Source organism: Eriocheir sinensis, chromosome 19, assembly GCF_024679095.1.
Source record: "Eriocheir sinensis breed Jianghai 21 chromosome 19, ASM2467909v1, whole genome shotgun sequence".
NCBI lineage: Eukaryota > Metazoa > Arthropoda > Malacostraca > Decapoda > Varunidae > Eriocheir > Eriocheir sinensis.
Genome location: NC_066527.1, coordinates 14,783,098 through 14,810,252, shown reverse-complemented (window position 1 = coordinate 14,810,252; position 27,155 = coordinate 14,783,098). Strand labels below are relative to the sequence as shown.

General features: G+C 44.7%; 1 protein-coding gene and 1 long non-coding RNA gene across 6 annotated transcripts; one reads left to right on the top strand and one right to left on the bottom strand.

Annotated features, from left to right (window-relative positions):
- LOC127000760 (uncharacterized) lies at positions 1 to 20,362 on the top strand. Of its 5 annotated transcripts, none has more exons than XM_050864789.1 (9): positions 7 to 178; positions 1,243 to 2,913; positions 3,737 to 3,947; positions 6,894 to 7,001; positions 7,106 to 7,230; positions 7,570 to 8,881; positions 8,963 to 10,430; positions 18,797 to 18,934; positions 19,264 to 20,362. In XM_050864789.1, the coding sequence occupies exons 2-6, from the start codon at positions 1,849 to 1,851 to the stop codon at positions 8,119 to 8,121; spliced, it is 2,061 nt and encodes a 686-aa protein (XP_050720746.1). In that variant the 5' UTR covers positions 7 to 178; positions 1,243 to 1,848; the 3' UTR covers positions 8,122 to 8,881; positions 8,963 to 10,430; positions 18,797 to 18,934; positions 19,264 to 20,362. The 5 variants fall into 5 exon arrangements, with proteins under 5 accessions (XP_050720747.1, XP_050720746.1, XP_050720748.1 ...); XM_050864791.1 differs by having other exon boundaries at positions 18,797 to 18,953; XM_050864790.1 differs by having other exon boundaries at positions 1 to 88; positions 18,797 to 20,362.
- On the bottom strand, positions 18,260 to 27,136 carry LOC127000762 (uncharacterized). Its single transcript, XR_007754493.1, has 3 exons — positions 26,907 to 27,136; positions 23,509 to 24,142; positions 18,260 to 21,110 (listed from the first exon to the last, which is right to left on the bottom strand). It is a non-coding gene; the product is annotated as an uncharacterized LOC127000762 (long non-coding RNA).
- Between the last annotated feature and the right edge of the window lie 19 nt (positions 27,137 to 27,155).

The window sequence follows — 27,155 nt, the reverse complement described above, 5'->3', positions numbered from 1 at the left end:
CTTCGAAGTCCGTGGAGGGAGGGTGTCGTCATCGTGGTCTCCTCCTCCTCCTCCTTCCAGTTGTCTCAGTCTCTCTGTGTCTCGTCTCGTTTGTGTTGTGATCCTGTTTTTCTTTGTTTTGTTTGAAGGCTCCGCACGTGAGATTTTGAAGAGATAGAGAGTGAAAAGGAAAGGACAGGTGTGTGTGTGTGTGTGTGTGTGTGTGTGTGTGTGTGTGTGTGTGTGTGTGTGTTGATTGGTGTGAAGAAAAGGTGATTTATATACGTGTTCTATTGTTTTTTGTTTGTTTTGTTTGTTTTTACCTTGTGTTTTTATTTGTTTGTTTACTTATATTCTTTTTTTATTAGTAAGGTTTAAGTGTTCAGGGGTTTGTTTGTTTTTTTGTTATTTTTTGTGTTAAGTATTATTATTATAATTGATATTTTTATTTTTTTATCTTTAAGTACAGAAGATATGAAAGGTCATTTAACTGTATGTTGAGTGCGTGTTTCTGTCTGTGTGTGTGTGTGTGTGTGTGTGTGTGTGTGTGTGTGTGTGTGTGTGTGTGTGTCCATTGTAAGGCTGCTCTTGTGTTCGGTCTGACGCGCACACACACACACACACACACACACACACACACACACACACACACATCGAATGATTAAAAAAAGTATAGGTACGCTCAATAATAAAGTTTTAATAGACAATAGATAAATAGACAAACTAATAGAAAGACAGATTAATAGACAGACAGACAGACAACTAAAAGAAAATATATATATATATATATATATATATATATATATATATATATATATATATATATATATATATATATATATATATATATATATATATCTATATATATCAGAACAATCTTGCCATAGAACTACAAAACGAAAAAAAAAAGAAAAAATAGATGTTGGAAGAATTATGTGGATAGAGAAAACAACAACAACAACAACAACAACAACAACAACAACAACAACAACAACAACAAAAATACAAGGTCTATACTGAGACTATACAGGACAGGGTCACGGCTTCCTTGTACTGCTTCCCTATACGCCGAAGAAGGCGGAGGAGGAGGAGGAGGAGGAGGAGGAGGGGGGATGGGAAGTTAAGACAGTAAGACAAGGGTTAATAGGAGGAGGAAGAGGAGGAGTTACTATTTACGGAAGGGTGAAAAAGAGGAGGAGGAGGAGGAGGAGGAGAGTGAAGAAATAGAAGACTTTTAAAATGTTTCTATTTTTTTTATTTCAGAGTCTGTACAAATCAAGGAAGAAGAAGAAGAAGAAAAAAAAAAAGAAGAAAAAGAAGAAGAAGAAGAAGAAGAAGTGGAGGAGGAAGGAGACATTAACGAAGAATAAACGAAAAAATAATCGAACGAACGAAGAGAGGAAAAACAAAGGAGAGACGAGGAAAAGTAAAACAGGAGGGAAACGTCGACAAACAAATAAAGAGACTTCGGAAGAGCGAAGAAAGATAAAGAAAGAAGCAGAAAACGAAGAAGATAAGAAAAAAATCACCCTCGTCCCTTTTCCTTCCTCTTTTCTTCTCCTCCTCCTGTTTCTCCTCCTCTTCCTTCTCCTCGTCTTCTTCTCCTCTCTCCGTCGTTTCTCTTCCCTTTCCTTCCTCTCCTCTTCACTCTTCTCTTTTTCCATCTTTTATTCCTACCATATCGTCTAGTCATTCTTGTTCCTCTTCCTTCTTCGTCTCCTCCTCTCCTCTCCTTCATTTCTCTTCTGTTCCCTTCTCTTCTCTCTCCTCTTCTCTGTTCTCCAATATCATCTCGTTTAATCACCCTTGTTCTTCCTCTTCCTTCTTCTTCGTCGTCTTTGTCTTCTTCTTCTTCTCCTCCTGCACGCAATGGACCCACACATGACAGAGGAGGATCGGAACATCTACGAGCTCGGGCCTCACCGCCGCCTCAAACAGGAGCTCGCGCCGCCGGCCATCATCAAAAACGTCAAGAAGAAGAAACTCGTCAACTTCAAGGTCTCTCTTCGCCGCCGGTCCACCAAAGCCGAGGCGCAGAGGCGAGGCAGCGGCGGCAGCATCACCATTCCTCAAAGACCCGAAGGCAGAAAAAGCTCAGTTACGTTCGTCGAGGAGGATGGAGGACCTTTCCCCCCGCTGGATGATTCCCTCGAGGACGTTAGGAATCCCCCACAAGAAAGAATGAATCCCAGAAGTGTCCCGTTGGAGCGTAGGGACACGAAGACTTTACAGGAGCGACGTGAGGCCTTCAGGAGCACCGGGGAACAGAGAATGGCCGCCCGAAGAAGCCTAGACAAACGAAGCGGTACAGTGTCTCTTAACTTTAGCCTCTCCAGGGACCAACAGGGCTTCAGGAGCATTGATTTGAGGGATGACCATCACGTGACCCTTCAAAGAGACGATGAGCTAACCAGAGCCATGCAACACGGGCTCTCCATCGACTCCCACAGAAGAACGACGCCGGTGGACCTCAGAGACTCACCTCCCAGAACGAGAGCACCACCGCCTTCAAGAACGTCCCCACCACCGCATGGAACATCACCACCGCCACCTGCATCGCCGCCACCACCACCTGCATCACCGCCAAACAGACCCCAATTAGTGAAGCAGGTATCCATCAGCAAGTCACATCAGTCCATCCCTCCTTCGCCTGTAAAACCACACTCACGACCGCCTCCACCGCAGCGACTCAACTCCCAAGACATGTTCCTCCCAGTTCACCGGCGGAAGAGCGATTTCTCGAGGTCGTCCAGCCTGTCGTCGTCGGAGAACTGGAACAAGATCAAGACTGTGGCCACGCCCGGCTCCTCGCGAATGAACAGCCTGGTGGAATTGCTGATCACGCGGAGGAAGGCGTCGCTGGCACCTTCGATCTGGACCCCGTCTGTTCCTCGCACGCCGCCCGGACCACGACCCGCCAATTTCCAAGACCAGGTGAGGGTTAGTTTAGGTAAGGTTAGAGGGCAGGTAAGGGGTATTAGGTAAGATTGAAGGGAAGGGAAGGTAGGTTAGGTTAGGGTAGGGCTGGATAAAGTTGAAAGGAAAGTAGATGGGATAAGATAGGGTTAGTTAGGCAAGGTTAGAGGGAAGGTAAGGGGTATTAGGTAAGATTGAAGGGAAGGGAAGGTAGGTTAGGTTAGGGTAGGGCTGGATAAGGCTGAAAGGAAAGTAGAATGGATAAGATAGGGTTAGTTAGGCAAGGGTAGAGGGAAGGTAAGGATTATTAGGTAAGAGTGAAGGGAAGGGAAGGTAGGTTAGGTTAGGGTAGGGCTGGATAAGGCTGAAAGGAAAGTAGAATGGATAAGATAGGGTTAGCTTAGGTAAGGTTAGAGGGCAGGTAAGGGGTATTAGGTAAGAGTGAAGGGAAGGGAAGGTAGGTTAGGTTAGTCCATCTGGAGATTTTTTTTTCCACCAATCTATTTGTATTTATCTTTTCCTCTTCTTCTTTTTCTTCCTTTTCCCCTTCCTTTCTCTTCTTCCATTCCCCTTTGCTCCCTCTTCTTCCACTTCCTTTCCTCCCTCTTTTTCTATTCTTCGTTCTTTCCTCTCCTTCTTTTTCTCCCTTTTCCCCTTCCTCCCTCTTCTTCCATTCCCCTTTCCTCTCTCTTTTTCTATTCTTCGTTCGGTCCATTCCCTTCTCTTTCTTCACTCCACTTTTTCCGTCTCTTCCAGCTCTCATTTCTATCCCCACGCCCTTACAACCAACACACACCACCACCAGAACCATCACCACCAACCACCACCTTCCACACCACAGGAGGAGCGGGGTAGGGGCGCCTTCTCCATCTCCTTCATCCTCCACAAGGCGCCCACCAAACAACGGCCTCACCTTCGATTCCGCCGGCTGCCCACCCTCGCCCTGCCGGAGAGAGAGGTGAAGAGCAAGCAGTATCTCACCTGGCTCGGGAAACTCGTGGCCAACCCGCTCCTTGCAACGGGTGACCTCCTCAAGGGCCTGGAAATCGGAGGTGAGTGAGTAGGAAGCAGTGGAGTAGCATTAGGAACTAGCCAGGTCGGTAAAGAACTAGCTAGATCGGTAAAGAACTAGCCAGGTAGGTAAAGAACTAGCCAGATCGGTAAAAAACTAGCCAGGTCGGTAAATAACTAGCCAGATCGATAAATAACTAGCCAGATCGGTAAATAACTACCCAGGTCGGTAAATAACTAGCCAGATCGGTAAAGAACTAGCCAGGTCGGTAAAGAACTAGCCAGGTCGGTAAAGAGCTAGCCAGATCGGTAAAGAACTAGCCAGATCGGTAAAGAACTAGCCAGATCGGTAAAGAACTAACCAGGTCGGTAAAGAACTAGCCAGATCGATAAAGAACTAGCCAGGTCGGTAAAGAACTAGCCAGATCGATAAAGAACTAGCCAGATCGGTAAAGAACTAGCCAGGTCGGTAAAGAACAACATCCCCGTAGCAAAAAAAAGAAGAAAAAGATTAGTTACGTGCGACTTTATTTTCCGTGACTAAAGATTCGCCTGGACCTAACAGAGAGAGAGAGAGAGAGAGAGAGAGAGAGAGAGAGAGAGAGAGAGAGAGAGAGAGAGAGAGAGAGAGAGAGAGAGAGAGAGAGAGAGAGAGAGAGAGAGAGAGAAGGGGGGTATAGTGGAGGGCTTCTTAACTTTTTCTCTCTCTCTCCTTCTCCCTTTCATAATACCTCCTCACCCTATTTTCCTCCTCCTCCTCCTCCTCCTCCTCCTTCTCCTCCTCCTCTTCTTCTTCTTCCTACTCCTCTTAACCCTCTCTTCCAACCCTCTTCTACAACTTCCTCCATTTTCTTTTCTGTGTAATACCTCCTCCTCCTCCGCCTCCTATTTTTAACCCCATTTTACAACCTCCTCCATTTTCTTTTCTCTGTAGTACCTCCTCTTCCTCCTTCTCCTCCTCCCATCAGCCTTACGTCTGTCCTAATTAAACTATTCGAAAAAATAATCAGGGATAAAATGATCACTTTCCTTGAAATAAATGATTTGATAACTGATAGTCAGCATGGATTTCGTAGTAATCGGTCTTGCCTTACCAACCTATTAACCTTTTTCAACGATGTTTATACAAGTTGGGACGCCCGAAGACCATATGACGTAATTTACTTAGATTTTCAGAAAGCGTTTGATAAAGTTCCTCACGTTAGGCTTATTTCAAAACTGCGTTCCCACGGTATTAACGACCATCTATGTGCGTGGATTCATGACTGGCTCACCGACAGAGAACAACGTGTAGTTCTTAATGGTGAAGCATCGGATTGCCAACCCGTCACCAGTGGCGTGCCCCAAGGTTCATAATTTACGTGAACGACTTAGAAATTGATATCCTATCAAAAGTAGCCAAATTCGCCGACGACACCAAATTAGGAGGTACGGTAATGAACAGTCAGAGTTGAAAGAATATTCAATCAGACTTAATAAGACTTGCTGACTGGAGCGAAAAATGGCAAATGAGTTTTAACGTAGATAAATGTAAAGTAATGCACATAGGTGAAAAAAAATCCTAACTTTAAATATCAGATTCAAGGACATGAGCTCAGCGAAGTAAAACAAGAAAAAGATCTTGGAGTCATTATCAGTAACACTCTTAAAATGAGTGATCAATGTTCTGCAGCGAGTAAATAAGCCAATATGATGTTGGGATTAATCTCAAGAAACTTTGATTATAAATCACCCGAACTTATGAAGAGATTATATTTAGCATTTGTAAGACCACACCTAGAATACGCCGTTCAGTTCTGGTCACCGAATTATATAAAAGATCAAGTTTTGCTAGAAAAGATACAGCGACGAACAGCCAAACAAATTCCAGCGCTCCGTAACTTGCCTATACTATAACTATAAGATTATACTGACCCTTCTTCGCATGTTTTCAGACAGATTGCAGCAAGACCTCAACTTAAATCCATATTATTCTCCCCCACAACCTAGACTGCAAGTAGCGTAAGTTAACAATAGAGTAAAGCAACAGTTAATGTCCGCATGACAGATGGAGTGAGGTGTGGGTGCAGTAAGGTGACAGGGTACTGGTGCGTGCCTAGTACTGCCGGTAAAACGAGGATCAAGCCTCCACCTGTGCCCCTGAAACTACACCTCACCCATCGTGAGTATTAGGGGGGATTCTGGGGCTGCCCTGTGTAGGCCACTCGGCCTCTTCAAGTCTCCCTGTGTTTCTATGTTCTTATGTAATGAAGCCATTTTTTTCCCACAGCTTAGGTTACCAGTAGTGTAAGTTAAGGGTAGTAATTTCCTCTTATTTCTCTCTTTACTGTAAAATTTCCATGTCCCTTTCTTCCTTAAAGGTACATGGTGTTCTCTTCTAACTATTTCCTGCCGGCACGTTGCCGGAGGGAGAGGTGGGTGGGGAGGAGCCTTCATCTATTCTGTCCTGTTCTACCACACGTAGATTACTAGTAGTAGCGGTAGTAAACAGACACCCTCGCCATAGACCGATAGGTCTTCTGGTGTCTGTTCTTCCTATGTATTCCTCCTCCTCCTCTTCTTCTTACCTCTCCCTCACTAATTGCTTCACCTGCGAGGGTTGATAAGTGCGAAACCTTATAATCCCTGGCTGAGTTACCTGCTATTGCAATTTTTTTCTCTTTTGTTCCTCTTTTTTTCTGATTTTCTCTATTATTTTGGTTTGGTTTGTGTTCTTTGCTTTCTTGTTGTTTTGTTTTGTTTTATTGTCAGTTTCCTTGTTTTCTTATCTTTTCTTGTTTATCTTTTATCTGATTTTCTATTGTTTTATGTTACATCTATTTGTCTATCTGTCTCCTCACTTACCTTTCCTCGCCTTTCCACATTGTCAGTTTTCTTGTTTTCTTCTCTTTTCTTGTTTATCTGATTTTCTATTGTGTATACCTATGTTACATCTATTTCTCCTTACCTCTGCTCACCTGTTTCTTCTCTCTCCCACACACCTGCAGTCCAGTTCCCCGTGATACACCTGCGTGCGATCCCCGAGGGCGGCGTACCCACAGGGGACTACCGGCGTCTGGAGGCGAGTCTCGGCCCCGACTGCATTCTCCATCAGGGTGAGCATGGTGGAACAGTGTTATATTTGATGTTTTTCTTTTTGTTTGGTGTTAGGATCAGGCGAACACAGAACCATTGTCTCCCTCCTCCCCAATACACTCAGGTGAATACGAGGAGGTGCTGGCGTGGGTCCCGGAGCTCCTCGTCACCTGCCCTAGTGACCCCTCGCAGTGGGCCAGGTGCTACATCGTGCTGGGCTTCATGACGCTGGACGGGGACCTAAATCCGGTACGCTTTTATTTTACCTTCAGCATACGGCGCCGGTAGGCTTTCTTGGTGGGATCTAGTAGTCTGCCCCAGCCCGTTATGGCGCAGGCAAGTGTCAGTACGATAGATATCTTAACGAGAGTATAAATGGATGCATGGATAGGTGAGTGCCAGTACGATAGATATCTTAACGAGAGAATAGATGGATGCATGCATGGATAGGTGAGTGCCAGTACGATAGATTGATGCAGTCAGATGGTGAGGTCCAATACGATAAACTAACACTCCCTCTGTCTTCCTTTCTTCCCCTCCTTCGTCATCTTCCTTCCCGATCTCTCTTTCCCCAACGTCCCGTCACAGAAAATGGAGAAGCTCTGGAAGGAGTGGACGGGCGCGCTGTTCATCTACTGCAACATAGACGACGACCTGGGCCTCAAGAAACTCTCATTCTTCCGGCGACGCTCGAGGCACCACGCCAAACTCTTCTCGTACATGGTAATCGTCGAACTGGACACGGTGACGCGCAAGAACTCCCTCGACCTCCTGGACTTCGTGTACCGCATGAGACTTAGAAGTATGAGCGGGTACATCTCCGTCTACCAAGGCCACAACCCCGAAGAATGCATGGACGGAGGCTCAACTACTTCTTCTACTGCTACTTCTCCTGCTATTACGACGACGGCTGCAGCGGGGATGGTGGCAGCCGCGTCGATATACTCCTCATGTGCCTCTCCTTCCGTCTCCTCGTCCGCCTCACCTCCGTCCTCCTCCGCCGCCGCCTCCTCCTCCTCCTCGGCCTCGTCTTCGTCGGCTCACAGCGAGAAAAAGAGTTTCTCCACCTCACCCTCGATTCCTGAGTACTATCCCGATGTTCCTCCGCCCTCGAGTAATCTGGGAAGGATGAGTGTATGAGGAGGTGTCCGTGGCCGTCCGTAAGAAGTTTTTGAATGGGGGGGGGGGGGGGGGGGCGAGAGGTCAAAGCCAATACGTTATAATTATAGGTCCATTACCTATATACATTACATTTCATATTTACATTGGTGAACCACAAGGCAGTAGCACTCACAGTTACCAATACCTGCAGCACCAAACGTCCTCCTGAGGTTCTGAAAATAATAATTCTGTTTTAACCTGCAAACGATCGAGTGTTAATGGGAATATAACAGATTTCCAAGGGGTGACAACACTATTTTTTACAACAAAGGAAGAAGCTCAAGGGCAAAGAAAATAATAATGAGATATAAAAAAAAGTCCGCTAATCACTGCCCCTATGAAAAAGAGTTTAGAAGAGTGGTCAAAAGAGAGGTCACTTGCCCCTCCTTACCCCCCCCCCTCCCTTCTGGACGCCCATGGAGTTGTGTGATAGGGAGAGTGGTGGTGAAATTAAGGTGTGGTTGGTTGGTGATTATGGTGATTGATGAGGTGTAGTGTGGTTGGTTGGTTAGTGGTGGTGGTGGAGTATTGGTAGTGGTGGTAGTGGTGGTGGTGGTAATGTAGTGCTGTAGTGTGGTGTGACAGGTGGTTAGTGGTGGTGGTGGTGGTGATGGAGTTGTGGGAGTGGTGTTAGTGGTAGTGGTGGTGGTGTGGTATGACAGGTGGTTAGTGGTGGTGGTGGTGGTGATGGAGTTGTGGGAGTGGTGTTAGTGGTAGTGGTGGTGGTGTGGTGTGACAGGTGGTTAGTGGTGGTGGTGGTGGTGATGGAGTTGTGGGAGTGGTGTTAGTGGTAGTGGTGGTGGTGGTAGTGGTGTGACAGGTGGTTAGTGGTGGTGGTGGTGGTGATAGAGTTGTGGGAGTGGTGTTAGTGGTAGTGGTGGTGGTGGTAGTGGTGTGGTTATTATCGCATGGTGTGGGTTAGTGTGGTTAAAGTAGTGTGGTGAATTAGCGGTGTTGTGTGTGGTGATAAGAGATTGTTACGAACGTGTTTTTCTTGTGTTTAATGGATGATAGATTGTTTGTTCGTTTTTTTTTTTTTTTTTATGTCGATAGATAATTAATTATTTCATTCTTTTTTTCTGTATATATTAATGATGTTATTGTCACTCCTCTCCCCTCTCTCTCTCTCTCTCTCTCTCTCTCTCTCTCTCTCTCTCTCTCTCTCTCTCTCTCTCTCTCTCTCTCTCTCTCTCTTTCTCCTTTACCTGTCCGTTCCCTTGTTCCATCATTACCTCCTCCCCTCATCTTCCTTGCCCCTCCACTCCTAGATTATAACAGAGCTGTGTATCTCGTCTGTTTTCAAGTATTCTGTACTATAATGTCTATGTTTTGTTTTATTCTCCAACTTGGTCTGGACGAAGGAAGACAAGTGCCTGGTCTCGATCATTATTTTCAAGATCTCTCTATACTGCAATATGTCTTTGTGTCTTCATTGTCTTTATCTTTAATTTGTGTTTGTCTATATTCTGTGTCTGTCTTTATTCTCTAACTTAATTTCGATAGAGGAAGCAAAACAATAAGTGTCTAATCCCTGTTCTCACGTTGACGCCTCAAGAAATGTGTTATAGATCTTAATATTTCAATTCTTCCTTCCCAATTTTGGTTTATATTCGCTAACTTTATCTCTACAAAGTAAACACATAAGTGCCTGATCCTTGTATTATATTATGTGAATCTTTTAATGTTTCAACTCTCGCTTCGCTTTTGTTTCGTGTGTTTTCTCGAGTCTGTTGTTGCTATGTGTCTCGTTTCATTATGCATTGTCTTCGTTTTTCGTCTTATTAGTGGAAGTAAAATATGTCATCCTCCTTTAAAATGTTCACAGTATCATCTACCTCTTCTTATCTTGCCTTCCTGCTGGTTCGTTCACATCTCGAAGCGGAATAAAAAGGAGAATATTGAAACCTCTGATGCTATCATTATCTTCATATCATTTCCTTATGAATCATCTACCTCTTCTTATCTTACCTTCCTGCTGGGTTTAGGTGCATTACAAGGGGACGTAAAGGAGAATAAAGAAGAATAAATTAAAAATATTGTAACCTCTGGCATCTCCCTTCTTCTTCCTGGCCCTCTAGCGGCGAAAACACGAGAGCCGAGAGGTCAGTGCTGTGCCGGACGCCATGGGACATATACGTGTGTTGGCGTAGCTCCTATATATTCGCCCTTCGCTCCCTTCCTTGCCCCTGCCGCCCTTCAGTAGCTTGCCCCGCCCTCTTTCCTACCTCCCTGCCCTGCCAAGATGAGCCACAGGGACGCGACTTGGACTGTACATGTTAAATTGAAAGGTATGGTTATAGGTGTGTGTGTGTGTGTATGTGTGTGTGTGTGTTATTGGTGAGTCTTTTGTATAAGGGTAATAATAATGAGTAATAGTTAAATTTAAGGGTAATAATTAAGAAAAGATCGTGATTCAACTTCCAACTCGTGGTTCGAATCTGCCGAGCGAGAAAAGCGAAGCAGAGAGAGAGAGAGAGAGGGGGGGGGGGGGGGAAATAGCAGCGCACGGAGAGAGGAGGGGGGAGAGAGGGAGATAAGGAGAACATAAGAACATAAGGAGTCTGCAAGAGGCCAGTAGACCTATGCAAGGCAGCTCCTGTGAACCTAACCCCACTTAACATCACTATCCATAAGTTTATTTAATCTCACTTTGAATGTATTTGTCGTATTGGTACTCGCATCATGACTGCCGAGCCTGTTCCCCTGATAAGCTCTCCCTCCCTCCCTCTTTCCTTCAAAACATGCTTGTCTCTGTCTCTCTCTCCCTTGCGTTCTTTCTCCCTCTCGGGCCTGTTTCTGTTTCCCTTACTCGCTCTCTCTTCCAAGCATCTATCCCTCCCTCCTTCCCTTCCTCCCAAAACATGCTTGTCTCTGTTTCTCTCTCCCTTGCTCTTTTCCAAGTATCTCTCCCAAACGGACACTCTCTCTCTCTCTCTCTCTCTCTCTCTCTCTCTCTCTCTCTCTCTCTCTCTCTCTCTCTCTCTCTCTCTCTCTCTCTCAGGATAAGATTTAACGTGGCAATTAGCCTTCTTTCCTTGCTTCCTTCATTTCTTTCTTTCTTTCTTCATTCCTTCATTCATTCAATTGTTCTTTCCTTCTTTCCTTTCTGACTTCCTTCCTTCCTTCCTTCGATCCTTTTACTTCTGACCATTAATAGAGCGCCCCTGCTCTCTCTCTCTCTCTCTCTCTCTCTCTCTCTCTCTCTCTCTCTCTCTCTCTCTCTCTCTCTCTCTCTCTCTCTCTCTCTCTCTCTTAATTGCCCTTGTTAGCAGGAGGAGCAGGACTCTCCGTTTATCCTCCGCAGGAGTGAAGGATGGGGAATTAAGATAAGTAGGAGAGATAGAGGAGGTCAAGGAGGAAGGAAGGAAGGAATTAAGAGAAGAAGGGAGGAAGATATAAAGGAGGTGAGTGAATAGCATTTTACATGTCCTACATCTTTTAAATTTTATGAGTTTTAACAGGTATCATAATTAAACGTGAGCAACGACTGATTACCTCGCTCTTCTGCAGTGGTATTAAATAAGCTAGAGAGAAGAGATAATGGTGTCAACCAACTGAACCAAATTTCGAAGAACCATTTCCATGTGAACACCGTTAGGCATAAACACTGAACATCACCAAGATTATTCTGTTTTTCGTCTGAATATATAGGGTGCTTTTTGTTCGTCTATTAGGTCACCTCCTGCCATCACAACACGGACAATGCATAAAAGAAGCTCATGTGATTTTTAACTTTGCATTCATAGTATCGTGACGTTAAATAAAAAATAGATTCGTTTATTTTTATTTTTTATTTTTTACAACAAAGGAGACAGCTTAAGGGCACAAAAAAAGGAAACAATAAAAAAAGCCCGCTACTCGCTGCTCCTAAATAGATTCCAGAGAGGTGGTCGAAAGAGGGGTCAATTTCGAGAGGAGAGGTGTCGTGATACCCAATTCGTGTCCGCCGTCGACTTTTAACTCAACAATAATAATAATAATCATCACATACTTTCTGAGGCTAGAGTAACTCGTCATTCTAACCTTTCTTTGTTACACCTTTGTTGCACCTGTCCCCCGTCTCCTGCAAGCACACGGATTTGTTTGCAGCCACACTCCATCAGTATATTGTGTTTCATTACTTATTCAATGCTAAATTTATGGATGTGTCGCGACTTTCTCTCTCTCTCTCTCTCTCTCTCTCTCTCTCTCTCTCTCTCTCTCTCTCTCTCTCTCTCTCTCTCTCTCTCTTGTATCAAAATTTCATGACCAAGAGAGAGAGAGAGAGAGAGAGAGAGAGAGAGAGAGAGAGAGAGAGGAAAGCCTCCACCAAGGCCTCATTATTTCTCATTTAATCCTTTTTTTTTTTTTTTTTTTTTCTTTTTTACGTTGTTGCCTATTGCGCCGGTAGGCATCTTCCCGGTGGGGCCTGATGGTCGGCCCAAGGCTTCTTCCAGGTGGGGCCTGATGGTCGGCCCAGCCCGTTCTGGCGCAGGCGAGTGTTTATAGTGGCGCCATCTTGCATTGGCTCATGCTGCCCCCCGGAACTCGTTCTTGATTCGCATGGACGGCTTCCTCTAGAGTCCGAGTTGATGGGTGGTCTTCAGGACAGCATGTGGGTAGTTTTAAGCCACTCGGCGGTGACTGAAAAATCCGAGTGGTAGCGTGAGGATTCGAACCCGCGTCGTCCATCACGCGGCGAATGTCAGACCAATTAGAATTAAGGGAGGGAAGTTGACGCAGCCACGCCGGAAGGGAGGAAAGGAAGGGAGGGAGGGAGGGAGGAAAGGGAGAATAGGGAGAAGTGGAGGAAGGGTGGAAAGATGCGGCAGGAAGGAGAAGAGGGTATAAAGTAAGTAATAAAAATAGAAAAAAAAATAACAAGGGGGAAGAAGAGAGAAAAAAAAGGGATATAAAGGAAAGGAGAATAATGACAGGGAAGCGGAGGAGGAGGAGGTGGAAGAAGAGGAGGAGGAGGAGGAGAGAACATGAAGTGATGTGAATGGGGTAAAGAGGAGGGAATGTAAATTAGAAGAAAAGAAGAAAATGGAAGTAGCTGAGGAAAGGAGTGGAAAATTAAAAAAACCGAATAAAATGACAAAGATATAAATAAGGTAATTGGAACGAAAAGAAAAAAGGAAAGGGAAGAGAAAATAGGTGGAAATGAAAAACTGAGATGAAGAGAATGTGGAAAAAATTAAATTGGAAAGCAGTTAATAAAGAAAAATATAGAAAGAAAAGAATACCAGGACAAGAGAAAAAAACAGGAGGCAAGGAAAGAAGGATAACAGGAAAGAAAGAATGAAAAGAAAAGGAAGATGTAAAAGAATAAAAGTGTGGAAAGGAAGAAAATATAGCAGCTTAGAGAGAAGGAAAAAAAATATAACACCATTAGATAAGGAAATGAGAGAAGAGTCCGGGAGGAGAGAAGATAATGGATGATGGTTCGGGAGGGAGGGGGAAGGAAGGACGGCCGCGGCAATGAAGAAGGGAAAGAAAGGAAAGAATCTTGTGGATGAGCGGGAAGAAAAAAAACATTAGGGTGAAAAAGATGAAAAATTAAGTTGAAGGAGTAGCAATGATGGAGGACCGAGGGGAAAAAATGAGAGAGAGATGAGAGGAAGAGGAGAGGAAGTAACAGACGTGAGGAGAAGAGAAGAAAGACATTAAAAAGATGAAAGGGAGGGACGAAGAGAAGCGTTGAGGAACCAATAATGAAGGAGGGAGGGAAAGGAGAAGTAAGCGAAACGAAACTAGGAAATTCATAACGAGGGGGAGAAAGTAATAGATGTAGAGAAGAAAGGAAAGAGACAAACAATGAAAATAATGAAAATATTAAATAAGTGAAGAAATCCGGATGGAACACATAAGAACGAGGAGACACGAGGAAAATGAAAAAAAGAAAAGGAAAAATTGAAATTGATCATAATTGCCATAACATAGCAAAGGGATAAACTTGAGTTGATGAACAAGTTTTGACTCACATTACCTGACAATAATAGCCAATACGATGGTGTTATTCGAACACTGTGATTTCAACCAATCAGCTCGCAGCAAACTTTACGAGGAAATATGGCACCTCTCCTGGCAGGTGCAAGTTATTTATTGAGTTAGGAGTATAAACCTTAAGCCTTGCTGATACAATAACACACGTCAAATAAAATCACGACCACAGTGACGATGTTGGCGAGGAACCTTGGCCACAGAGTGCTGAGATAAAGACATTCTGGTTAAGCTTCCTGTAATGTAGGAGCGACCTCAGAATGGCCAGAGAAGGTAAAATCTGAGTAGTGTTAGTTACTGGGGAAATTTTCGAGTACACGTTCTTCAGTGACGTCATTGGAAAAGTTATGGTAGTGACTTTGACGGTGACGGACAAATGAAGTCGATATAACATTTGTTGGGACGCACATGGCAAGAATCCAGTACCTCATTACGCCCAGACACCTTCATTTAAATAATAGCTTCTAGACAAATTACTGATACATGTAATGGTTTTTAGAAATGTAAAGAATGTAAGAAATGTAAATTCAGACGGGAACCCAACGATGGGGGAGTCATCCTGGGGGCGTTGAGTTACATGTCCCAGCGATGGGGGAGTCATCCTGGGGGCGTTGAGTTACATGTCCCAGCGATGGGGGAGTCATCCTGGGGGCGTTGAGTTACATGTCCCAGCGATGGGGGAGTCATCCTGGGGGCGTTGAGTTACATGTCCCAGCGATGGGGGAGTCATCCTGGGGGCGATGAGTTATATCCCAGCGATGGGGAGTCATCCTGGGGCGTTGAGTTACATGTCCCAGCGATGGGGAGTCATCCTGGGGCGTTGAGTTACATGTCCCAGCGATGGGGAGTCATCCTGGGGGCGTTGAGTTACATGTCCCAGCGATGGGGGAGTCATCCTGGGGGCGTTGAGTTACATGTCCCAGCGATGGGGGAGTCATCCTGGGGGCGATGAGTTACATATCCCAGCGATGGGGGAGTCATCCTGGGGGCGTTGAGTTACATGTCCCAGCGATGGGGGAGTCATCCTGGGGGCGTTGAGTTACATGTCCCAGCGATGGGGGAGTCATCCTGGGGGCGTTGAGTTACATGTCCCAGCGATGGGGGAGTCATCCTGGGGGCGTTGAGTTACATGTCCCAGCGATGGGGGAGTCATCCTGGGGGCGTTGAGTTACATGTCCCAGCGATGGGGGAGTCATCCTGGGGGCGATGAGTTACATGTCCCAGCGATGGGGGAGTCATCCTGGGGGCGATGAGTTACATGTCCCAGCGATGGGGGAGTCATCCTGGGGGCGATGAGTTACATGTCCCAGCGATGGGAGTCATCCTGGGGCGATGAGTTATATCCCAGCGATGGGGAGTCATCCTGGGGCGATGAGTTACATGTCCCAGCGTGTGGGGAGTCCTGCTGGTGGCGTTGAGTTACATGTCCCAGCGATGGGGGAGTCATCCTGGGGGCGTTGAGTTACATGTCCCAGCGATGGGGGAGTCATCCTGGGGGCGTTGAGTTACATGTCCCAGCGATGGGGAGTCATCCTGGGGCGTTGAGTTACATATCCCAGCGATGGGGAGTCATCCTGGGGCGTTGAGTTTAATATCCCAGCGATGGGGGTCATCCTGGGGGCGTGGAGTTTAATATCCCAGCGCTGGGGGAGTCATCCTGGGGGCGTTGAGTTACATATCCCAGCGATGGGGGAGTCATCCTGGGGGCGTTGAGTTTAATATCCCAGCGATGGGGGAGTCATCCTGGGGGCGTTGAGTTACATGTCCCAGCGATGGGGGAGTCATCCTGGGGGCGTTGAGTTACATATCCCAGCGATGGGGGAGTCATCCTGGGGGCGTTGAGTTACCTATCCAGCGATGGGGAGTCATCCTGGGGCGTTGAGTTAATATCCCAGCGATGGGGGTCATCCTGGGGGCGTTGAGTTTCATATCCCAGCGATGGGGGAGTCATCCTGGGGGCCCTGAGTTTAATACCCCAGCGATGGGGGAGTCATCCTGGGGGCGTTGAGTTACATATCCCAGCGATGGGGGAGTCATCCTGGGGGCGTTGAGTTACATATCCCAGCGATGGGGGAGTCATCCTGGGGGCGTTGAGTTACATATCCCAGCGATGGGGGAGTCATCCTGGGGGCGTTGAGTTACATCCCAGCGGAATTATCCTGGGGTGTCGATTTTGTGAACCCAGCAATGGGGGTCATGCTAGGGTGTCGAATCAGGGAAGGGGAGACCGGAAACTAAATCCTTCCGACGGGCATGGTGAGAATCACTGGAATCATGCCTAGCAAGACCCGTCATCGTGTGTGTCTCTGCTGTAAGGGAATCACGCGAGCGCCTCCACCCCCAGGCTGAATCTGCCGGTGGGGAGAACGGCAGACCCTGCGCTGGAGGTCTCGGCGAGGCGGTCGGCCCTGAGACTGGCGCTCACTTGCTCCCTCGAGGCAGAGGTGGCGATACTGAAGAGATGTGCAGCAGAAGACACAGACGAATTAAAAAAAGTTAGGTAAAGGCCTTGACCAGAAGTTTGTGCGAAGTGAGATGGTACTGTTTCCCAAAAGTTTGGTGGAGTGAAGGCGGTGGTGGTGGTAGAGACGATGCATCAGTTGTATGGTGACGATGCGTGCTGGTGACGAAGGCGGGAAACTGTCGTGTGTGTGTGTGTGTGTGTGTGTGTGTGTGTGTGTGTGTGAACTACAGATGGCTATTCGGAACCTTACAGGTAACTTTTAGTTGTATAATGCCTATTCCATGTTATTATGTAATGTCATGTAATTATGCTTAGTAAATGAGAGAGAGAGAGAGAGAGAGAGAGAGAGAGAGAGAGAGAGAGAGAGAGAGAGAGAGAGAGAGAGAGAGAGAGAGAGAGAGAGAGAGAGAAAGAGAGATTTCAACACAATGGGTACACGCATAATACTTCAAACAACATGATGACCGTCCCTTGCTGGAGATATGCCTCTGAACAAACATGAGAGACCGTCCGCGAGAGGAGGTAAACTGGGAAGCACTCCAGGACGAGGACGAGGAGGAGGAGGAGGAGGAGGAGAGGAAGAGGGGGAGCAGGGGAGAAGGGAAAGGAGGAGGAGGAGGAGGGGGGGGAGGGGCAGGGGAGAAGGGAAAGGAGGAGGGGGAGGAAAAGGAAGGCATACGAGCATAATATAAGGGAGGAGTAGTTAGAATGGGAGGAAATGGAAGAAGAAAGGGAGGGAGAGAAAGAGGAAGGGAGAGTATGAAGGTTCGGAAGGAAGAGATAAAATTATTGAAAAGACGGATAAGTAGGAAGCGTTTTAGAACAGAAGACTAAACTTAGAAGAAAAATGTTTATCTATTTGTCTTTGTTTTTAGTTTTTCTTATGCCCATTATTTTTTTCCCTCCTATTACTATTTCTCCGCCTTCTCCTCTTCCTTCTTCATCCTCCTCCTCCTCCTCCACCATCTGGTCTGCGTACTTCTTTCTCCCAATCCTTTCACAATTCTTTCTTCATTTCGTTTTTCTTTCCTAATTCTTACATCTCTCTCTCTCTCTCTCTCTCTCTCTCTCTCTCTCTCTCTCTCTCTCTCTCTCTCTCTCTTTTCGGCCTTTGTAAATAGTTGATATGAGGTGGAAGCGTCTGAGAATACCGACATTAGGCCCCCTTCACACTGTCCCGAATCAGCATCCGCGATCGTTTCTAGACCTCTTTCCTAACATGTGCGACCCTTTCACGTCAATATTTCACACCCAAGACCTCAAATGCACCCTGAGTCGCTGGGTTGTCGTGGCCCAGAGTCGCACAGTGTGAACGGGGCTTAACAGTGTGTCCTGAAGTGTTGTGAGTCTTGTGTTGAGGGATATAAAAATCAAACTCATCCTGGAAAGTGTTGTGGAGTGTTGAGAGGCTTGTGTTGCAGGGGTATTGGTAACTATGGCTTATTAAGACTGCGCTTGGCCTCGGTGTTCAAGGGTTTAGTGCGACGGAGATGAGCACCGGGCCACGTATTTTCATTCTCATTTTCTCGAGGATGGAAGGCAAAGAGTTTCAATTTATTCATATACTTTATTTTCATTGTTTATTTAACTGTCAGTGGTACATGGTGATAAAAGAGCGATGGTTATGATCCTTGTTCTGTTGTTATTGCCGTCGTAAACATAAGTGATTAATTTTACTCTCTCTCTCTCTCTCTCTCTCTCTCTCTCTCTCTCTCTCTCTCTCTCTCTCTCTCTCTCTCTCTCTCTAAATCATTAACCTGTTTTTAAATCTTTTTTTTATCAGGAAATCTTTTTGCACAACTATTAATATATCTTTCCTTATTTTTTTCATCTTTATTTTCCTTCGTATCATAATATTATATCTTTTATCTGCATTTCCTTTAATATTTTGCACTATAGCTTCATCTATTTTTCCTGTCTCTCCATTTGTTCAACAGGTGAGATGCGAGAAGGAGGAGAAGAGAGAGGGAGGGAAGGGAGAGGAGGAGGAAAAGGATACAGGAGGAGGAGGAAAAAGTAAAGTTGGCAGGTTAGGGAGCAGAGGAGGAGATGGATAAGGAGACTGAGGAAGAGGGAGCTGAGGAAGAAGAAAAGGGAAAGGAGGAAAAAGGAAGGGGAAAAAAGGGTGGAAAGGGGACAGAAGAAGAGGAAGAGGGACTATATCTATTTTCTTTCATATTTTGTACTTATTGATGTCTTGTTTTGCAGGATTGGCAACACTGGATGCCATGTAGAAAGGTATTATTCACAACACCTGGGAGAAGAAAGAGAAGGAAAGGAAGCAGAGGAGGGGACAAAGGAAGAGAAGGAAACAAGTGGAAGAAAGTAAAGTAAAGGAGGAAACAGGTAGATGGTAAAATAAAAAGTAAGAAAGGGTACACAGGTAGATGATGGGAGGTGAGTGTAGAAAGGAAGGAATAAAGAAAAGACAAGTGTGTGGTTTTTTTGTTTGTTTTTAGATACTGCATCTAGCACCAGAAGGGATGGAGAATGAATAGGTAGACAAGTGAATAGAAGGCAGACAGACTAAAGAAGATAGGTAGGGATGGAAATTATGGATAGGCAGACAAATAAATATAAGGTAGACAGACTAAAGATGATTTGTAGGGATGGAAAGAGACTGCACACACACACACACAAAGGTCTTCTGTGCTGATACGGACTTGGTATTTCAGATGTTGATACTGCAGATGAAAATGTAGATGCTGCAGATGAAAATGTAGATGCTGCAGATGAAGATGTGGGAGATGTGGATGCTGCAGATGAAGATGTGGATGCGAGTGACCTTCAAGAACTATTATAAGGATGGTCAGCCTCTTCTACACTGACTATCATCACCACCACCACCTCCCTCGTGAGTTGTGTCCACCAGGCATGCCAGTTTCCCTTCTGCCGAGTCCTGTCCATTGAGTGAGTGAGGGAATCTAAGGCTCAAGGAAACAAGTGCAGAGTCGTATGGAGAGTCAAGTGCGTGGTTTCTTAATTGGACTTAATGATCTTATACATTGGCACCTGTATCATTATTAGTCATCAGGATTAAAGTGTGAGAAGGAAAGGAGAGAGGAGAGGGAGGAAGGTTAAGAGTGAGGTTGAGAAACTAGGAAAGGAGAAAGGTAAAGGGTTGAGAGATAGAAGAGAAGGAAAAGGGGGAAGGGAGTAAAAGACGAAGAGGAAATACCATGAAGGGGGAAATAAGAGAATAGGATGGTGTTAGGAACGATTAAAGGAAGGATATAGAGTTCTGAGGGGCTCCTAAAAATCATTCACAGCACACAGGGTTAGCTATACTAAAGGTGTAGTGCTGACTTGCCTGATGGGCGAGCCTCCCATAACCCACTTAGCCAGGGGCGTACCTCTTTGGCCAACTGGTAAAGGAGTGGCTCTCCCGTTACGCTGGTCGCGGGTTCGATCCTGGCGCCGGCAAACCTTTCCTTGTCTGGATTAATTTCTCGTGTGTTTCGTTACACGCAGAGGTCGTGTGTGAGTGTAGTAAAGTTAAAAATTCAGGCATTTCAAAGGGAGATATATAGAGCATTTTGGGTGGCTCATAGTTTTGTATGGCAGAAATATAACAACACTTCTAGACTGTGGTAGAATCCATATATAGACGACAGTTAAAACATCCATTATGCGGCGTAACTATATTTATGCAACGGCCCTAAGGTCAGCAGTGACTGTATACAGACAATTCATTTTGGGGGGAGCTACTCTTCAAATACTGCTGCCGTCTAAGGGTTAAGGGTCAGAAGTCGGATAATATGGATAATTCTCTCTCTCTCAAACAAAAATGATCCCTTCCTTGCGCAACAAATCTTACGAAGAAAGGCTTTCCACCCTTAACATGTTCTCTCTTGAGAAACGTCACCACCAAGGAAAACTGATCAAATGTTTTAAAATACTTAATGGTTTCACGAATGTAGACAGATCAACATTGTTTATGATCAATGACACTTTGGCGTAAAACTCAAATGTAGACAAGTAAATTCAGACTGCACCAAATTTTTCTTCACTAACGTTGTAGTGCAAGAATGGAATAAGCTCCCACTGTCAGTGGTCCAGTGTAACACGATTGACTCCTTCAAAAACAAGCTCGACCGTCACTTCCTTCAACTTAATATTTAGGTTTAAGGACAGACCACCTAGTCTGGACCATGGGGTCTGATTTTCTATGTAAATCCATGTAAATTCTCTCTCTCTCTCTCTCTCTCTCTCTCTCTCTCTCTCTCTCTCTCTCTCTCTCTCTCTCAGGAACCCACAGGATGTCACCCCACAGTATGTTTACAACCCCTCTCAGACCCCCCCCACCCCCCCCCCTGAGCCCCCACATAGTCAGATAATACAATGAGCTGAGTAGGATAAACTGACAACGCTCCACTCAAACTCTGCACTGGTTACCTTGGACTTCAGATTCCCTCGCTTGCTTGATGGACATGACTCGGCGAAGGAGGAGGAACTGGTATGCCTTGGAGGACGCAACTCACGACGGAGATGCTAAGAAGACACGATTTTCTACCTGTAATGTCTGGTTGGAAGAATAAAAGATTGGATTGTAACTTGTGGCTTTTATTAGTATTATAAGACATCATGATCTCTTTACTATATAAGGAAGGTTAGAGGAGGGAAGGCAGCACTGACTGAGGAAGGGAAAGAAGGAAGAAAAGATATATATGTACTCCCTATTCTCCTTTCTACAGCTGCTTCTACTTACTTCTCTTGTTTTATATCTCTCTAGTCTATATTCTCCTCCAGAAGTACAGTGTATTTTCTCCTTCCTCTTGTCCTGTCCTACCATACATTATTATCTTACTGGTTTCCATCTTTATCCCTCTTTCCTACACTCCCCTCCACAACTACAGTGTTTATAGAGGTATTCATTCATGAGCTAGCTGTGTAAGAAGAGTGTGTACATTCTCTCCTTCTCTTCTCCTGCCTCCTGTATATTATTCTCTCATCTCTTTCCTTCTATATATCCTTTTCTACTCTCCTCCATGACTACAGTGTTCATATATACACTCATTTGTATAGATAAGCTCTGTCAATGTGTACGTCAACAATATTGGGTAGGCAGTGGCAGTGGTTAGCGTGCGGGCCCTGCATTCACCACGTGCAGGACGACACAGGTTCGAATCCCCACGCTACCACCTGGGATTTTTCAGTCACTGCCGAGTGGCCTAAGACTACTACCCACATGCTGTCCTGAAGACCACCCACTAACCTGGACTCCAGAAGAAACCGTCCAAGTGAATCAAGAATGAGTTCCGGGGGGGCAGCATGAGCCAAGAATAAATGGCGGCGTTATAAAAATAGCCTGCGCCATGACGGGCTTGGGCCAACCACCAGGCCTCTGAGGAAAGTCTACCAGCACTATAGGCGAAACACGTAATAAGAAAAATTTAAAAATGGTTGTATCTTAACACCACACCATTCAACCCCAACACATTATGTCACCCTTCACCAGAGCCCAACCATGAGCAGACACAGGCTTACCGGTGTCTGTCTGTGGGTGAGGTTTTGTATTAGTGTTGAGTGGCTTCTTTCCTCACCTCCCACCATCTACTTCTCTCCTTTCTTTATGCCTGTGATAGTGGCCAAACTCTCCTATTCCATGGCTCTGGTGATCGCTGTCTGACTACCATGCCACGCACCACTGACACAGGACCTCACCATTAGCCAGAGCATCACCACATATAGACAGCCACCAGTGAGCACGTGTCTGCCTGCTCATGGTGGGGCCCTGGTGATGGGTGACGTAAAGTGTTAGGGTTGAGTGACATGGTGTTAGGATACAACCATTGCTACTATTGTCAACGTACTCTTACACAACTTGCCTATAAATGAATACCCATGAACACTGTAGTTATGGAGGAGACTAGAAAAAAAGGATATATAGAAGGAAAGAAATAAGAGAATAATATACAGTAAGGCAGAAGGGTAAGGAGAATGTACACTCTTACACAACTAGCCTGTAAATGAATACCTATGAACACTATAGTTATGGAGGAGAGTGAAGGAAAGAAGGATAAATATGAAGAGGTATGAGAATAATACATAGTAGGGCAGGAGAGGAGTAAGGACAATATACACTAGTTGCGGACGAGACTAAAAACAGAGGTATGCATAAGATGAGTGAGCACCCTGGCTGATTTAGACAATAACAGAGTATAATGCATTTTCTGGTGTATAAGGCGACCTCTGATCCTCTAAAAAATTATCCCAAAATTTAGCCGTTTTCTTTCTTTGTATTTTTGTTTGACGTCATTATTTTTCCTTCTGGGGTTGAACATAATCCTCCATGACGTTTTCTTTCTTGATATGAAATCCTAACCTCTACACTCTGAGGTTATGGGGTTCCTCTGGGTGATGAAGAGCCTTGCCAAACCCTTCAGATCACTTTATATACCAGAAAATGCAATCAGCCATCATCACGTTATAGTGTATGTTCGCCAATTCATGTGCACCAGTTCAAATAGTCCTCCCAGCATGAAAAAAATATGGTGAATGAGAGTAATACTAAGGTAGTACTAGTGTCAACATCAATGGTAGAGAGCTGAGGCATAAAGGAAATACTTGCATCAATTGATAAAGGCAAAGGAAAAGTATTATGTATGTTGCGAGTGAGACCGGACATTCTACCATCATAGAGTGAACAACATTCCTTAAATAATTTCATGATACTTATAATTAAAGAAGACAAATACTCTTGTTTTGGGGGGATCTCTTTTATGATCAAGTTGTTATTTCTGAAACTAACAATATATCCTCATTACATTACATGCTCATTACTCATTACGGGCCATTTATCAGTGGAGGTAAACAAATAGCTATTAAGACCTATTGGATTGGTCCATACAAATTGGCGAACATACACCACAAACTTCTAGTACTACTACTGCAAGACAAGGCACATCATAACACATTACCTTTACCAAGCACCGCACAGTCTTATGAGTGAAGGACGGAGATGTTCTGGCTCCAGGAAAGAGGTTCACTCCCGCTTGACTTCTTGAACACTGAGGTAACAAGTCGAAGCTCCAATCCTGAATGCCCCATAGATTGATAAATAGATTTCCTTGTTCCTCTCATCCTGTCCTTCAAAATTAGTCTTCCCCAGTGTAATCAAGAGAGCCTGCAGCAGCTCACTCTGGCTTGGGAGACCTGCCACAAGGAGACAGTTTGTAGTGCAAGAAGAACCATTATGGGAGGTAAGACCAGGGATGGATGTTAGAATACACACAACAAACAAGTGGACGGCCTGTGAACAACAATCAGTCTCTACAATAGTGGTCGCATGAAAGTTCCATGATCTTGAAATTCGAATAGAAAAAAAAAGGAAATTTAACTTCAGGAAATTGGAGGGAAACTGTACAAACATACGTAGATGAAGACATTGGCTCAGTGATGAATGCATCAACTTAGGACAGAGTGGAAGCAAAAATAACATCCATGATACTTGACACACAAAGCTGGATATGACGAGACTCCTGGACCCCAAACGCAGGTCGGGCAGTCAGCTGTGTGTGGTGGTGGTGGTGGCAGCTCAGAAACAGCACAATCCTGGAAGTGAAAACACATAAATTAGGGAAAAGAATATGAACAATGCACACACACACACACACACACACACACACACACACACAATAAAAACTGTAGAACCTCTTCAAGTCAGCAAAACTGAGAGAGAGGCCTTAATTGTTGACTTAACCAAATCACCAACCTATGGGCATGACGTTTTCAGTGGCCAGTGGCTGCCACTTTTTTGTGGCGAGAAATGTAATTTTTGTATTTCTATGAGAGGCTGCACATGAGCCACACTTTAGTGGTGACCACAAACAAGTTGTGAGCTGGTCCATTTTCTTACCTAGATTTTCTTACCTAGATGGGGAGAACCCCATCTAGAATCAGGTGACGCCTCCAACCAAGACAGCAAGTAGATTGTCCTTTAGATGTTCTGATGGTTGGCTAATGTGGCATCACCAAGACCACACAAACAACTGCCATATATAGTCAGGTTAGCAATCCTGAGTGGAGACACAGCACAGCACAGCCACTGCACAGGACACAAGTTTACAAGTCAAAGAGATACTCAACAACCCAAAGTCAATCAAAATCATACAAAATTTGACCGAGAGAAGTGTGGAGATGCCGTTTGAAAGCATTAACAGAATTCACCACGACAACTGATTCGGGTAAATTATTCCAAATGCTAATGACCCGCACTGAGAAGAAACGAGCTCGAACATCAGTGTTGTAACGAGGAACAAAAAGCTTAAAGGAGTGGCCTCTTGTGTCTCTGTTGAGATTTCTAACAAAGAGGTGACCTAGATTCGGACAAAACCCTTTCAGAATGTTGAACACCATAATGAGATCAGCTCTAATTAATCTTCCTTTAATGGAATAAAGACTCAATCTAGTGAGACATTCAGTACATGGCAGATCATGGAAACCGGTAATTTTCTTGGTCCACCTCCTCTGAACATTTTCCAAAAGCCTAATGTCTCCTGTATAACCAGTGAACCAAACCACAGAGGCAAAGTCCAAGATAGGGCGAATATGCGAGATAAAAACTGCCTTCATGAAATCAGGAGATCTGCAAAGGGTACCCTTTAGAATACTGTAACCAATGCCTCCAGCCTTGCCAGTGATTTCTCTCACATGCAAATGAAACTTTAGGGAGGAATCCACCCTGACCCCAAGATCCTTATAGTTATCTACATCTTGTATGGGTTGGTTACCAATAAAATATGGTAAAGGAGCAGGAGCATAAAGGAAATTCCTACAAAAGTTCATTCTGGCACATTTACCAACTGAGAAAGATAAACCCCAAGAGCTGCTTGTGTTGTAGTGTTTGTCACTCTGCAAAATACTGTGAGAAATTAATTGGTTAGACTTAGAAATTTCAGTAGCTAGGTATAATTTAAGATCATCAGCAAATAAACAAAACTTACAGTTTAGTTCTGAAACAACATGATTAATGTAAATGAGAAAAAGCAAGGGACCAATTACAGACCCTTGGGGAACACCACTGCTTACATCCGCTCTATAACTCTTACTTCCATGGACAACTATTTGCATCTTTCTCCCACTCAAATAGTCTTTCAGCCATCCCAGCAAACACCCCCCAATCCCAATACTAGACAGCCTTGTGAGTAATAATCTATAATTAACAACATCAAAAGCTTTCTTGAAATCAAAAAATATCATATCCACTGACATACCACTATCAAAGAAATGAGTCACACAGTCATAAGTATGCAGCAGTTGCTCGAAAACTGATCTAACCGATCTAAAACCATACTGATGCTGTGAAAGTAAGTTATTATCTTCCAAATAAGAAGTAAGTTGAGACACAATTATTCTTTCAAAAGATTTACAGCACACTGATGTCAAACTGATTGGTCTGTAGTTGAGGGGATCAGAATGGGTTCCACCCTTGTACAGTGGCATAACATTAGCATCTTTCCAGTCTGATGGGACTTGCATTCATAAAAGAGATTTTCTGAACAACAAGAGCAAAGGATAACTAATGGAGGGGGCACATCTCTTTAAAAATACTGAAGGTATACCATACCCTACCATGCCCCACCATGCCACTGCGGCTCACTGCAACACACATGGAAGGAATGTGTTGATTCATGACACCAAAACACAGCCACTTCCTGGTGGTCAGGGCAGACTGACTGGCATTGTGGGTGAAGGTGCAGGGCCAGGGTGTGAACAGTTAACAGAATGGCTTTACAAAAAGTTGTTAAGACTGAAATATTGACAGCTGAAATGGACAAGCACTCTGCCCTGTAAGACATTCAGTAGAGTACTGTGACAAGATTAAAGAGGTAATACAATTGACCCCTGAAAAGCCCGTGGCTGATTATCGGGTGCACAAGGCACTGTGTTTTATGTCTTTCCTTTCTTTTTTGGGGGAGCACAGCAATGACACTCAATAATTACCGTATATAAGTGTGCAGAAGAACCAAGGAGGACCTAAGAAGCACCTCAAAAGAAAGAAAAAGTGGCTGAGACAGACTGATTGATTGATGATTGATTGATTTTAGTTAGAAAATGGTTATATTTTGTGACTGATAAGACAATACAGTGACAACATGCTAACTCTTACAAGGATAACCCACTAAAGTTGTCAAACTTATTTCCAGTTGAGTCCCTGTTTTAAGGCAAGACAGTAATTTAAGCAGAGTAGCCAGCAGATCCCAGTACAGTATTATAAAAGTTACAATATTATACCACAAATACAATATACCTATATGATTAAAAATATACAGAAAATAAAATATACAGAAAAGGGGCACAACTCACTAATCATTACCTATAACAACTTTAGTGTTCCGTGTGCGGGGCCCGACGCCTCAGCGCCAGCAGCTGTCCTCGCCCTCATGACAGGCGGGCAGCACGGGTGGGGAAGGCTGTGGCACGGGGAAATGTCAACTTAAAAAAAAAAAAGTTGTCAAGAGTCCCTCCCCGTCACTATGATCAGCTGACCGCGCCCACCAGTCAGCTGATCGAGCCCCGCCTTCCCTCCACCCTCCTTCCGCCTCTGCACACGCCCCACCACGTT

Bases quoted from the DNA above. Each gene is read 5' to 3' on its own strand.
- LOC127000760 (XM_050864790.1), top strand. From the start codon at position 1,849: ATGGACCCACACATGACAGAGGAGGATCGGAACATCTACGAGCTCGGG. The intron at 2,914-3,736 runs GTGAGGGTTAGT...TCCACACCACAG, and splicing joins CCGCCAATTTCCAAGACCAG to GAGGAGCGGGGTAGGGGCGC. The intron at 7,002-7,105 runs GTGAGCATGGTG...CAATACACTCAG, and splicing joins CGACTGCATTCTCCATCAGG to GTGAATACGAGGAGGTGCTG.